The 13,603-nt window shown below is 42.6% G+C and overlaps 3 protein-coding genes across 4 annotated transcripts; 2 read left to right on the top strand and 1 right to left on the bottom strand.

Annotated features, from left to right (window-relative positions):
• Positions 1-505: 505 nt before the first annotated feature.
• LOC129586590 (chymotrypsin-like protease CTRL-1) lies at positions 506-2,942 on the top strand. Its single transcript, XM_055479912.1, has 4 exons — positions 506-1,138; positions 1,290-1,494; positions 1,777-2,215; positions 2,514-2,942. Exons 3-4 carry the CDS (start codon positions 1,843-1,845, stop codon positions 2,864-2,866), a joined length of 726 nt encoding a protein of 241 aa, XP_055335887.1. The 5' UTR covers positions 506-1,138; positions 1,290-1,494; positions 1,777-1,842; the 3' UTR covers positions 2,867-2,942.
• Positions 2,943-4,471: 1,529 nt separating this feature from the next.
• On the top strand, positions 4,472-7,253 carry LOC129586499 (chymotrypsin-like protease CTRL-1). The gene is made up of 4 exons (XM_055479762.1): positions 4,472-4,786; positions 4,864-5,075; positions 5,873-6,281; positions 6,895-7,253. The coding sequence occupies exons 1-4, from the start codon at positions 4,516-4,518 to the stop codon at positions 7,251-7,253; spliced, it is 1,251 nt and encodes a 416-aa protein (XP_055335737.1). The 5' UTR covers positions 4,472-4,515.
• Positions 7,254-7,385: 132 nt separating this feature from the next.
• LOC129586441 (DIS3-like exonuclease 2) lies at positions 7,386-13,603 on the bottom strand. Of its 2 annotated transcripts, XM_055479696.1 has the most exons (15): positions 13,333-13,603; positions 12,749-12,844; positions 12,588-12,650; positions 12,364-12,456; positions 12,027-12,293; positions 11,707-11,866; positions 11,387-11,453; positions 11,067-11,196; positions 10,441-10,827; positions 10,050-10,155; positions 9,809-9,920; positions 9,671-9,728; positions 9,027-9,309; positions 7,786-8,294; positions 7,386-7,712 (listed from the first exon to the last, which is right to left on the bottom strand). In XM_055479696.1, exons 1-15 carry the CDS (start codon positions 13,348-13,350, stop codon positions 7,680-7,682), a joined length of 2,382 nt encoding a protein of 793 aa, XP_055335671.1. In that variant the 5' UTR covers positions 13,351-13,603; the 3' UTR covers positions 7,386-7,679. The 2 variants fall into 2 exon arrangements, with proteins under 2 accessions (XP_055335671.1, XP_055335672.1); XM_055479697.1 differs by lacking the exons at positions 12,364-12,456; positions 12,588-12,650; positions 12,749-12,844; positions 13,333-13,603 and having other exon boundaries at positions 12,016-12,255.

Below are 13,603 nucleotides of genomic sequence, written 5' to 3'. Positions count from 1 at the left end.
TCGAAGCAGTAAGTATGGCGGCTACCCCGCCCATTTCGTCTTGGCAGAATCAATATGATTTAAAAAATTATAATTGTACGATGGACGGACAGTTTCTTAGGCTCCCAATATCAGCAACGTTGCTTCCGGGTGTGCGCTTTGCGTTTCCGGTTGCAAATTTTGGCATTTCCGGTTTTCAAAGCATCTAGCCCGTCTTCTTCAAATGCACAATGGTCTTTGCCATTTTGATCGCTGCGTGAAGTCGGCATACGAGAGGATTGCCAGCAGCATAATAACGACAGTGCATAATAATCCGAAAATTGCTCCTACTGGTATTTCGATGTACAATATTGCGGATATAATTGATCGATCGGTTCTATATGTATATATACATGTACGTAAGTTTACATACAAACGAGTGACACGAATATTGTGGCACAGTAATTTAAATGCGATTTTACCGGCACGATATCAAAGTTTAAGTTTAAATATTTAGCTGATATGTACATACATACTTCAGTCTCAAAGCTGCATGCTAGCTAAAGGCGCAAACATCTAATAACGCTTACTAGAACTACCGTCGATATAACGGTAGGACGAACAAAAGAGTAAAATGAGCACTAGCATTGCAGCTTGATATTGAGTGTGGCCGCACCGTTAGAAACTTGAAGCTGATGTGTTCGTTGATCTTGGTCATACCGAAGACATTAATATTCGAAAATTTAGCTGCATTAAATCCGAACAGAACTTTTGCTGCACGTTGCCGCAAACATGACAATGCAGACAATTAATCGGATTCTATTCGGAGCAAGCTGTTAATCAAAATTAATATTATGATTTGGTTACGATATTCAGTAGCATCATATGCAGTCTAGCGGTACCATGACAAATGCATTGTGTCCACTGCCGCATTTGGTTGTCATTCTCATTCTCCATTTCATAATAATTACCGTTGTAGCGGAAGGTAAACTAGCTAATGCGAATCATGAGCTCAAGGTTGCTAGAGAAGTTTCCTGTGTTCCGGATCTACTGCCCAGTTCCGGCATCCAGGGAGAATGTCTGCCGTTCCATAATATAGACGCTTGTGGAATCCGAACGCTATCGGATTCGCAAGACTGTTCCGGGTTAGGCGTCGGTGAAGAATGGCTTTGCTGTTACGGTAAGCAAAATACATAGTTCGTAGTTTTCAGTTTTATACACTTTTCAGTTTTTATCATAAGGATATAAATTGTGGTAATTGAATATATTATGTACTGTATATAGTTTATATGCTAAAAGTAGATATGCAGTGATAAGTGCTTACTGTGCAGATATGAGCAGTCTTACTCGGAACAAGCAGAGCGGAATTGAAAATATCACATCTCCGTATCACGGCGCCGCACTGGGACCGACGTTCCATCAGCAGTGCGGCATTCCCAATGGTGACCCGGACATGTTCAGCGATTTCGAAAGAGCTTCCACAAAATTGTGGGAGGAGTGCCAGCACCCAACGGAAGCGGGTCAATATGCTGGCAGGTTAATTAGCAGAATTATACAAATGTTCTTTCATATTAATTAACTATCATTTACAGATTTATTTTGATTTTTATGATACAGTATGTAAAATGTTTATGTATAGTTTTTGTACGTACAATTTTATGAAACAGCATGTAAAATTTGTAAGCCGCTGTAGCAGTTATGTACTGTAGTAATTTTGTACATATATAGTCATACAGATACGTACATAAACACGATATGCAGAACCTATGTTAAACAATTACACACAATTATTTGATACCGCGCAAATTTTCTTCGAAGGCTTCAGTGACAATCCAGGATAAACGGACCAATGTGACCGCTGTCTGTGGAGGGTCCATTGTGGGCATGTGGACCATCATCACCGCCGCGCACTGTCTCGTTCGAACCACCGTGTCACAGTTTAACCAGTCCAATTATAACATCATCGTGGCCATCGGGGTCATCTCCCGCAACATCGGCAACAGCAGTCTGCCGCGCTATCCTGACTTCGTTAGCGGCTGCGCACAGGCGCTGACTGTCCAGTGGGCTATTCCGCACCCAAACTTTACACTGGGTGCAGTCGTTAACGACATTGCAGTGCTGGTGTTGGCGCAACCCATTGACTTCCGCAGCCATGCCGCGTGTGCGTGCCGGTTGTGCTTGAATGACGGCACCAGTCCACAACCTGGGGATACTTGTGTCACTTCGGGATTCGGTCGTACAGCTGAACCAATTCCAGGTAATCCAAAAGAGCAGCGCAGAACCGTGCACGACTGTGCTTATCAGTGCAGCAAAGCATTCGCCTAATTACCTTTCTCTCTCGCTCGTTTTCTAACTTCCTGCTTGAAGTTTGACCTTTTCGAAACATTTACGAGCTGTATTTTATTACTCACTGTTTTCCTAACAGTTTGAATGGACGTTAAATTGTGTGTACGAAGTTAAATGTATTTTTAAATTTCCTTGTACTTCCGCCCATTTTCACTTGAACGTTTACGCGACCTTTTTACAAATTTCATATCGCTTTTCTGTTATAACAGGCACAGTATCAGCAGCACCCGCTGTCATTTCTCTCAGTTACGTCGCTCAGACAGTTATGGATCCAGCCAATGGACGTTGCGTGTCGGCACGCGATCCAACAACCGGGGCGGTAACCAACACAAGCACCACGATATGCGCTGGAGGTGTAGTCGGACAGGACGCTTGCGACGGAGACAGTGGCGGTCCCTTGTTCTGTTTAGACCAGTCCACGAACACCCAATACCTTGCCGGTATCGTATCGGGGGGCGTTGGGTGCGCACTGGGTGTAGGGTCACTGTACACTAAAGTCCAAGCGTATCTGCCGTGGATTTTTGATACCGCACCACTTGGTGATTTGGCTGTTATGGCTTAACTCTATGTAAATCTACCGCACTGTATATAGCTATTGGGAAGCAGTGTACTCGTACTGTTTGTACGTTGACCAGTCAAGCTCGTAATTATTACTGAGCCATTAATTGTAACAAGTAAAGTCCTTGATTGCTGTTTGTTGAAACTACAGCTGTGTAGTATTCCTTGTAGTGAGACTATGCCCACTTTCATTTGGAAATACATATAACGGTGTTTTCATTTTTGCTCCAAGCAACCACTTCATTATGGAGGCTGGCTACCTGATTTCGATGGCGAACGTTGAATTTGATGAATCAACGAGGTCTTCTAAACCGAACGAGCCAGGGCACTGTGCACAAACAATAACTTTGACTTTTTCGAACGAAGAAAGTTTTGGAACGGTGGAGTGCTGGGCCAGGACGGAGCCGCAAAAGATCTGTGGTTCATACAAACTGCGAATGTGTCTTCGTAGTGCCTTCCAGGTGTAGTTTGTAGGGCTGTTGAGCGCCTTTCACGATAATTTCATTTGTTTTTAAAATAGCGTGTTTAGACGATGCAATGTCCACGGAACATTGATTGTTAACATTATTGGAATTGTCGAATCTGCTGGCTCATTCCGTAATTTGCCTATTACGAAGAAAATTATCGAGACTCTGAGACGGTTTTCGGAAACTTTGCCGTGTTAAGGTATTTATAAGGCTTGCGTTTTGCACAGAGCTTAGCGGCTGCTTTGCCCTACATGTGCAGTCTCAGTTTTAAATCACTTGGAAGTTGGAACATTCAAGTGACCTTTTCACGTATTTCATGGTGGTAATTATGCAGCGACAAGCACACCCTCAGAAGCTCAAACAGACATTCCTCTGAAAAGCATGTCGCACAACCGATAAATGTATGCTGCGCGCGCGTCGGCACGCGATTCAGCAACTGGAGCGGTAGCAACACAATGCAACCTCGATGTGCGATGAAGGCGCCGCACAGGACGCTTGTAACCGTATGGTGGCGGTCCCTTTTTATACGTAGACAAATCTACCAACACGCAGTTCTCAGCCGGTGCCGTTACAGCGGGCATTCAATCAGCTCACTGTTTAGTCCGTGTGGAGTCACTGTACACCAAGTTCAAGCGTATCTACCATGGATTTTCGATACTGCACCATTTGGATTTTTCTATATGATATTTTCAGCTTTATTTATTACAATTACATTCAAATAATCTTCTATAACTGTTCGGTATCTCGATCCTTCTGTTGTCTGTGTGTTTTCTTTTACATTTTGTTTTACTATCTGACCAGATATATTAGCGAGCGCCTCATATTAACTGAACTATACGGATCGTGTAATTCAAATTTACAGTAGAGATTTATTCCAATGTGCTGCGGTTTTTTGAACAATTATTACCGGAAATACCGGAAGTACCTACTATCGACTCACATACAGCGGCATGACGAACAAATCAGCAACACGATCACTAGCATTCAAGCTCGATAAACAAGGCCGCACCGTTTAAAACTTGAAATTTGTGGTGTTCGTTGATCTTGGTCATACCGAACATAGTAGGAGGCTTTATTTTTATTGTAACGTTAACCGAATTCAGTAGGACTGCGCGTTGTCGCCGAACATGACAATACAAAAATCTCGTAGGTACTCAAGCGGCAACATTCGAAGTGTAGCGGTACGATGCAGAATGCATCGGCATTATTACATCGTACACTGGTTGTTATTTTCCATGGCATTATTCCCATTGTCGTGGGAATGGAACTGATTAAGGTTAACCAGGAGCTCAAGATTGCTACAGCAGTTTCTTGCGTTCCGGATCTGCTGTCAGATTCCGGCATCCACGGAAAATGCATACCACTCCACAGTATAGAAGCATGTGGAATCAATACGTTATCGGCTTCGCGAGACTGTTCCGGATTCGGCAATGGTTCAGAATGGCTTTGTTGTTACGGTCAGCATGACAGTTTTCAGCCTCCAATAGTTATTACTAAGGTAAAACGCAGAGGTTCTCTAATGGTAATCCTGCAGATAGCACTGTCTCTAAACGGAATACTAACAAGGGGAACGGAATAGAAACTATCACATCTCCATATCACGGCGCCGCGCTGGCACTCACGGTCCATCAGCAATGCGGCATTCCCAATGGTGATCCGGCTATATTCAACAATTTTGAAAAAGTTTCCTCGAAAATTGTGGGTGGACTGCAAGCGCCCAACGGAAGCGGATCAATATGCTGGCAGGTCAGCAGGATGCTGTAAATGTTACTTTACGAAGCATAAAGTATGTTCCATAAACACCAAAAAAGTGTTCCATGTAAATGTCATGGTTAAAGTTAATACATAATTGTTACAAGGGGAAGAAACTCTTGCAGCGGGTACTGCGATGGATTTTATTGGTGACTCTCTCGACTCAAAACTCTCAACTAAAAAGCAGCTCCTACTAAAACAGCAGCCCCAAACTCGCGATGAAATCACGCTTATATTGGTGGCGAATGCAAAACATCAAAGGCTTCAAAAAAGATAGCAGAACATAAACAACAGGTTATGCAATCAAAACTCATGGGAAGAAAACGCCTATAGGCGTGAAGGCATTCCAGATGATATCATACAAATGACATCATAACATAATTCCATAACTACTTCTATCTGAACGCGATAAGTACTAGTAATTCCATGAACGGATTGTACGCACTGAAACGCAAAAAAGATTCCGAGAAGTTACAGTACATTTTAACTTTGGAATACTTCGTTCGCGCTTCATTGCGTATGGGTACAATACAGTAAATCAACCCCGTGCATGGTTCTAAGGTAGGAAAAAATTCCGAAACTGAACTGTTCATCTTTTATGTTTTCTGGATGAAAACATTTTGTTGGTTCCGAATGCGTAATTTGTTTTGCGATGCCACTTCACTCAAACGCGGAACTAAAGGTTCCGATAAGTTAAATAGCTAAATCCTTCAGTATATGACTACAATGGCCAATGGGTGTACTTATCAATGGCGCGCAACTGTTCTTTGGAGGTTTCTGTGACAATCCAGGATAAACGGACAGGAACGATTAACCTGTGCGGTGGGTCTATTGTGGGCCGGCGGACCATTATCACCGCCGCGCACTGTCTCGTTAACGAAATCACGGTGTCGCAGTTTGACCAGTCCAATTATGATATCATCGTGGCCATCGGTGTCATCTCCCGTAACCGAGCCAATAGCAGTCTGCCGCTTTATCCCGACTTTGTTAGCAACTGCGCACAAACAGTGGATGTCCTGTTGGCTATTCCGCATCCAAGTTTCACTCAGGCTACTAATGATAACGACATTGCCGTGCTGGTGCTGGCGCAGCCCATTGATTTTCGCAGTCAATCCGCTTGTGCGTGTCGGTTGTGTTTAAATGACGTACTCGTTCCACAACCTGGAGATACTTGTGCCACATCGGGATTTGGCCGTACAAGTGAGTCGATTTTAAGTAAACAGACCACAAAGGAAGCGCAGAACGACAGAATGGTGTGTTCTTGTGATTAACGCTGCATCTAGCTATTTCTTGTATAGCTTTGTCTGTACATGTATTTGTCTCGTTCTTCCACTTCACAGTCTGCAACTAAACCTTTCTAAAAAAATCTTACTGATGGGCCTGTGATGACAAAGGAATCTGCGCCTGGCGCAAGGCGGTCTACCATAGGGGAATCCAGTGACCGTCAATATCGTTTAAATACATCGCAAAGGATTTTATTTTCTTGCTTTTTTTAATCATAAAAGAATGGCGCACAACTACTGTATGCAGTGACTCGCAGATAGATAAGCACTGGATCACAGAGATTGAGTACTTGTACGGAAAGAAACACACACCCGGCGCGTGCATGCCCATGCGTCTGCTATTAGCATTATGCGAGCTGCTCGTGTGTGGTCTTCCCGTACACAAATTAATAAGTACAGATGTTATAAGAACCCGTATTACGAAGAATACTAGCCGTTTTATTTCTGTACGAACACGCCTAGATTTGACGCTTACTTTCAGGTGACCTTTCCATGTACCGTAATTAATGTTGATTTTTTTTAAATGACAGGTGCATCGTCAGCAGGGCTTGCGGTCATACCGCTGTACTACGTTGCGCAGCCAGTCAGGGATCCGGCAATCGAACGCTGCTTTCTGGCACGCGATCCAGCAACCGGGGCGATAACGAACACCAGCACCACGATTTGCGCTGGCGGTGTGGTTGGACAAGATGCATGTATCGGAGATAGTGGCGGTCCGTTATTTTGCTTCGACAAGTCCACCAACACTCAGTACTTGGCCGGTGTCGTATCAGCGGGCTCCGCTCAGTGCGCAGTTGGTGTGGGGTCGCTGTACACCAAAGTTCAAGCGTACCTGCCGTGGATTTTCGATACCGCACCACTTGGTGATTTGGCAATTATAGAAACTTAAGTACTGTGTGCATTGTGGAACGCGACCTACGTGGACCAGACTTTGTATTTTTAGATTGACGAGATAGCATAATTTATACTGGTTAACTGCTAAGTATTGCGCATTTTGAAAACTATTAATTTTTAGTGAATCTTTCCGTTGTATTTTAATCAGCGGTTCTGAACAAGTAAATGTATTGATTGTTAAAGAACGCACTACGCACCATTACAGTAAGAACATATCATTGCATTGCGCTGATATGAAACATTACAACATTAAATAGAAAGAGAACCCTCTAGCAAAACGACTTCGAATCTCAAAAAAGGTACAATCTATGAAGAACTTGTACAAAATTGGTCACACGTTAATCATGAGGTCAAACATTCAGCAATTTTGAACGATGAAAAAGATTGGTGAATGGGCTTTCAAGAACTACATCTTCTTGGTCTAGTGTTCATCTTTCTTTCCCACGAAAACGAGCTGTAAAGAGATAAGCCTCTGCAAACCACTCACTAAACAACATGCTGCCACTGATCAAATTAGCGATGCGTACCGAGAATTCGCGGGGATCGATCTCCGCTGATGCCTTGAACCGAACGCTCACCACGTCCCACACTCCCAGGGTTTCTGGGTTGTTTCCCCGTCGTTGTTCCATCGGTTGTTTCCACGTAATAATGAACTGGTTCCGCCTTGGAACACCATTCGACAGTGTGTGCACACAGCTGTCGATGCGTTTATCTTTACTTGGCGACAAATAGATCTTTTTACGTATCGCAAAATCCATGACGAAAACCTCCACGGCAAACTCAGCCGGAAGGATGCCGGTGATCACCGCATGATGCAATTCCTGGGCGAATTCTAAATTCTGCTTTATATGGTGACCCATGTAGAGATTCCAGTTGTCATCAGCGCAGCGTTTTGCGGCCTCTTTGCGGTCATTGCAGCGGTTAATAATGCGTCGAAGCTCCTGACGGCTGTATGTCTGTCCAAGCAGCATGCGATGCACAACAATGTCGGCATAGCGGCGAATAGGGGACGTCATATGCGCATAATATTTCATACCTATTAAGAACGCACTGACACTATCTTGGAAAAGCGGAATGTCCATAATTTCTACTTTTCTTTAGCGGTTGAAACGCTAAATACTTTTGGCTTCATGTAGTAAGTTTAATGGGGCGGAAAAGCGTTATTTTTCTTTAAAACCGAGGTTTATTGCTTTTCTTAAGTAGCCTTGTAACCTACAGATAGCTGTTTTATTGTTATTATTTTTTCCTACAGTAGCCAGCTTATTTAGCATAAGCTTAAAGCTGATGAATCTAAAAAGGCTATTGAAATTATTTTTGGTACATTTTGAAATTTTTATACTTTTTTATTTTGATTTTATAAAATAAAAGTTATCCAATCTAGGAATTGAACCCGGGCATACTAAGTCTTGCATTACTCGTACATTTCTTTATTGTTTAAATCATGTGTCACTGCTTGTGTACAGATTGGACTGTTCACTGTTACGGCTGCAAAGCGCTGTTAATCTTGACGGAATTGTGTGGCACTGACGGCACATGTGATTATTAAGGGCGATCCTCTTAATTCGGCCAAACATAAGCCACCAGCGTGGTGACATTGATTGCACAGGGAAAATACAGTATTTGCGTGATATTAGTTTTCCTCTTTTACGTCCAGCTGGGTTGATGCATAGATAAGAAATTACAAAAATGTTTGGCGATTTTTATTGACGATACGGTAATTTACGCTGTATGCCGTGGTTTTTGCTCAGATGATTGTGTTATTACATACCAAGAGCGTAATGAGAGCTGTCGTCCTCTGCGGGATTAACATACTGAGCGGCTTGCATTGCTTTGATGACCATGGCTTTGAATGCAACATTTACGGTCGGATAAGGATCATCAGGAGAAGGTCGGCACTTCATCAGTAACGCACAAACGTCATTTCGCGAGAGCGGATCACCACCGCTTTTGAATCCCAGCTCTTCCACCATAGTGCAGTGTTTGGCAGCAAGCTGCAGTCCATCCGCAAACGGCTCCGCGTGGCGTCGCAGCAAGCATTGGTTGGGGTATTTCTGAAATTATTTTAACAATATCCATGGTACTTATTTAGATCTAACAAAAGCAATGTGATCTGGTTATGTGATTTGACTATTAAAAGATGAGGTTTCGCTATATTTTTTCGTTTAAATTGAATACAAGGTATATGTTTCTCGCAAAAAAATTTCACTGACCTATCTGTGTTTTAGTATCTTTTAGCATATTATGCTGAACGCATACACTTTTAATGATGAACAAAATACTGTACATATTACATACATAGTTATAATTAATGATTTTGTATTAAAATTATTGATGTTCCGATGAAGGATACCCTATTTGCTTTCTTGAAAGAATTAGCAACATCTTCTCTTGGATGTCGTTGTCGTAGTTTACCTCGAAAATTTTTCCTGCTGCCTTGCGGTTGGTCAGTAGGGCCAGTTCAGCTATAATCCTAGAAAATTGTTGCATAGTTTTGACATTAGGAAAGCTGTAATTCTGGGCGTAGCACTACTGCAGTACTCGCACACTTACTCCTGGCTATCATACTGGGGTTTTGGCGATAATAAAAAATGCCCTACTTCCGCAGTCGATTCAAACTCCAACAATTGCACCGATTTACATCCGTCAATTCTTATAGGGTGATCTGGAACATACAATTTTAGTGAATTTTAAAAAGCATAGAGGATGACACAAGTTCGTAAGCTCCAGCACTAAACTAGAGAAGTAGTTCTGAAGTAGCTGGGTTTTGCGAATTGAAAGTTTGTAGTGCTACCTTTTTCCTGACGAACTTTTTTTAGAACGTCGGTAACCGTCTTCAAATTCCGAACGCTTGTCTGGATGTCAATTGGTCGTTCGTTCGGTTCTTCGTCGATGATGTTCTGTAAAAGTGGCTTAACGAGCAGCATGCGATATCACATACTGTACTATCATTTTTACTGCCAGAAACTGCTGAGGTTTCGCCTCCGCGTTTCTTGTGATCCACCTTTAATTTTACTAGTGAAGCGGTCGCTTATTATAGGTCGTTTAATTAATGAGCCTCCACCCCCTAGCTAAAAGTCCTCCCGGACGATAAACCACACTAAGACCCAGAACACAGACTGCCTCTGGATCACTATTGATATGACAGAACAAACGAAATTACAATTACTCATGCAGGTGCTTACCTGTGCCTCTTGGTACGTCAGGTCTGCGCGACTGCGAATCCGTGATTTTTTAAATTCCAATCGTTCTGTTATGGTTCCTTCCGGTGCGATATCGAAAATTACTGATATCGTGCGCCGGTCCTTTCCGGGAAGAAGCGAACATTTCTCTACCAGTTCAGACGGCAGCATGGGCACCGTCTCGTTCTGCAGATACACAGAAGTGCCCCGAGCCGAAAGATCCCGATCCAACTCAGAATCTTTTATGACGTAAGCGCTGACATCGGCTATATGAACGCCCACACGGTAAATCCCGTTTATTAATTCACATGAAACAGCGTCGTCTTTGTCGGCGGCGTTTGGTGGGTCGATGGTGAATGTCACCAAGTTTGTCAAATCTATTCGGTCAGCCTGGAACACAAAACCGAACGATTATAGTGCAATAGCTGCAAATTATATAAATAATATTATTTTTGTGATGCTCGAGTAGTGTTGTTACATTCAGACAATGTATTAGTAAAGAGACTTAATTCTTGAATGGACGATTTTACTCCTACAGCATTCTAGTGAGCCTATTCATTGCAGGGCGGCAAAGGTAAAGGTCACAATATTACTACTTATTCGAGGAAGGCCATATCTATACGACATACATCGATTAGTGGATCTTTTAGCTTGCGCTCCAAGTAATCAAAAACTTCTGTATTAATGTTGTTTTCCTTCATGATGACCGTTTTCCAAGTTTGCATATCATCGGACCCACCCAAATCGGAAATGCGACATCTGAAAAGTGGTGGGCAAGCAATACTGAATTAACCTACAATCTACAGAAAGCAGAGAGTTCTTATTTATATGAGACCCAAGCCAGCCGTATGCGGCTGCTGTGAAAAATTAATATCCTTTGTTTTTTTTAATATGAATGTGAATATTTGGGCTATGCTTGAAATTACATGCACTTTGCTTGTACTCATACTGTTGCTGGTTTTGTATCGTTTGTAACTCCACAAAAACCAAGGAGCTCTTGATCCGTTGCAGTAAATCTAAAACGGATGTACAAAAAAAACATTTTTGAATAGTCATTATCACTACACAAGTTGTGGAACTGGCACAAGACGTTACATGGTTAGGAATTGATTACCAGAGTACAGTATATTTATATTCTTCAAACCACAAAATATCTCTCCTTACAACACAACAGCATGTCTGCGGTGCATTCGACTGACAGATCTAGGGTGTTCGTACAATAGTAGAGGAAACATAAAAGTATTATACAAAGCCAGCAAGAATATTCACCTGGTGCAATTACGTGCCGGGGCAGTTCATCCCCTTTCCATGGTGTAGAAAAGCAAGTTTGCTCCAATTTATAATAACCTGGCCTAGTCACTAACTCTTGCAACTGACCGACAGCATAGCGGAAATCATTATTCGATCCAGGTTGTGTCACACTGACTATCTGTAATGCGGAATGCGAACAATTGCAACAGTCATTGTACAAATATACAGTCATTGTACAAATATTGGGGTGCGCGAGTGGTTGATTGAATTCTCCGAATAATTAACTTGAAAACAAAATCTTTGTTCCATTTACTTCAGCGCACATACATTATATGTACCTCTCCGACTTTTTGGAATAGACGTTCCGGGAATGTATACAAGTCGTCCAATCTGCATCGCTTCTGAAGGATCTGCATCCATTTTTGTTGAACAGTTTGATCGTCTACCCGCGACAAGAACGCTTCTTTTCTTTCTTCCGCCGACAGCTTCGAATACGCATTGTTAAACAGCAGCGAAGCCATAATATCTTGCTTAGAAAAAGCGGATCCCAGGCTGTCGATCCTAATTATCTTCGCTAGTTCGTCCCAGTAGTAATCCAGTTTGGGCTGCCGTAGAGATTTCATTTCTTTACCATTCAAAATAATCATACAGCTAGCGCGAAAAAAGGCGACTTACAAGAAACTCTTTCCGATCCTGAATGATCACTCGCACTCTGTCGCCGTGAATAGCGCCGCGACTGTTGGTGTCGCCAAGTATCACAACGTCCTCCTGTACTCATATGTAAGTATAAATTAAAAACAAAATCTGACAAACGGCCGAATGTGGGGTCAGTGCTCGATGCAGGCTAACGTTATTGCAAACTTGACTCTGTTAACTAGCGCTTTTTAAGCACTACTTACATAACCCCGTCCCCGAACATATGCCCGCTTTTCGCTAACCACGACCAAGATTCCCTCGACTTCCTGGATTACAACAGGATCTTCAGAGCGCTCATTTCAAAACGAAGCCAACATCGCCGAATACAGCACACGGACTTATTTACATTTTTGTATAAACAAACCTGAGACATCGTTCCGGTTTGATTAATAGGAATAGTAACTGTATTCGCTGTTAATTCCTTGCCAGCAGTAACAGATGATCTGGTGTCGGTTCGGAGCTAAGGAAAGACGAAACAGTCGGAACACCGTAAGCAGTAACAATATTTAATCAGAAATATCAAATCCAGAAGTATACAAAGGTATGATCACTAGGCCGTATAGTGAGGTAATATAACATATACGTAATAATCAGTAAAGTGTGTAGTGTAAATGATGCAGCTTAACTAAGCATTATTCTGGCCTGCTGATTGTATTAGTACGATAGCACACCGCTTCCGGCATCGGCAGTGATGTCAGGATGAGATTGCGGAATGCTGTCATAATTATACCGGTTTAAGCGGTGAGTTCATTTTTTTCTGGTGCACCCTCAAATGCATTCCGTATAGAGCAGCGGTACGCGGACCCGGCAGACTAATACGCGTATGATCAACAAGTACATTTTTCGACAGCTGCATGAAATGTAACGTCATTCATCATAAAATCATCATACAATAAAGTGCTTTTAGAAAAGAGTATTAGTTTACTGCCGATGAGCGTAGGCACTTACTTCGCATTTTTGGGACATCAGGCGAAATCCTCTTCCGGTGCGCACCTTTTCGTAAAAAAAAACTGATGAAGTGAAATTAATTTGACTTCCGGTATCCGTACAAAGCGCCCAACAACTGGTTATAGTGTATCATTGCTGCCCTTCAGCAGTGCCAGCTGCCAATATCATTGAATAAAATTGCGGATGCCGGAAACGCGAAGCGCACACGTTGCTCGTATACATTTATATCCCAAGTACCACAACCATGCTGCAGTTGCACGCGATAGCGTCG

This window comes from Paramacrobiotus metropolitanus, unplaced genomic scaffold (assembly GCF_019649055.1).
Source record: "Paramacrobiotus metropolitanus isolate TYO unplaced genomic scaffold, Prichtersi_v1.0 Parri_scaffold0000021, whole genome shotgun sequence".
Taxonomy (NCBI): Eukaryota; Metazoa; Tardigrada; class Eutardigrada; order Parachela; family Macrobiotidae; genus Paramacrobiotus; species Paramacrobiotus metropolitanus.
Note: the sequence above shows the minus strand (reverse complement) of the source record. Positions and strands in the feature narration are given on the sequence as shown.

Bases quoted from the DNA above. Each gene is read 5' to 3' on its own strand.
- LOC129586499 (XM_055479762.1), top strand. From the start codon at position 4,516: ATGCAGAATGCATCGGCATTATTACATCGTACACTGGTTGTTATTTTC. The intron at 4,787-4,863 runs GTCAGCATGACA...GTAATCCTGCAG, and splicing joins AGAATGGCTTTGTTGTTACG to ATAGCACTGTCTCTAAACGG. The intron at 5,076-5,872 runs GTCAGCAGGATG...GTGACAATCCAG, and splicing joins GCGGATCAATATGCTGGCAG to GATAAACGGACAGGAACGAT.
- LOC129586441 (XM_055479696.1), bottom strand. The intron at 12,651-12,748 runs GTTTGTTTATAC...GTTGTAATCCAG, and splicing joins AAACCGGAACGATGTCTCAG to GAAGTCGAGGGAATCTTGGT. The intron at 8,295-9,026 runs GTATGTAATAAC...CGTTCTTAATAG, and splicing joins CAGCTCTCATTACGCTCTTG to GTATGAAATATTATGCGCAT.
- LOC129586590 (XM_055479912.1), top strand. From the start codon at position 1,843: ATGTGGACCATCATCACCGCCGCGCACTGTCTCGTTCGAACCACCGTG. The intron at 2,216-2,513 runs GTAATCCAAAAG...CTGTTATAACAG, and splicing joins TACAGCTGAACCAATTCCAG to GCACAGTATCAGCAGCACCC.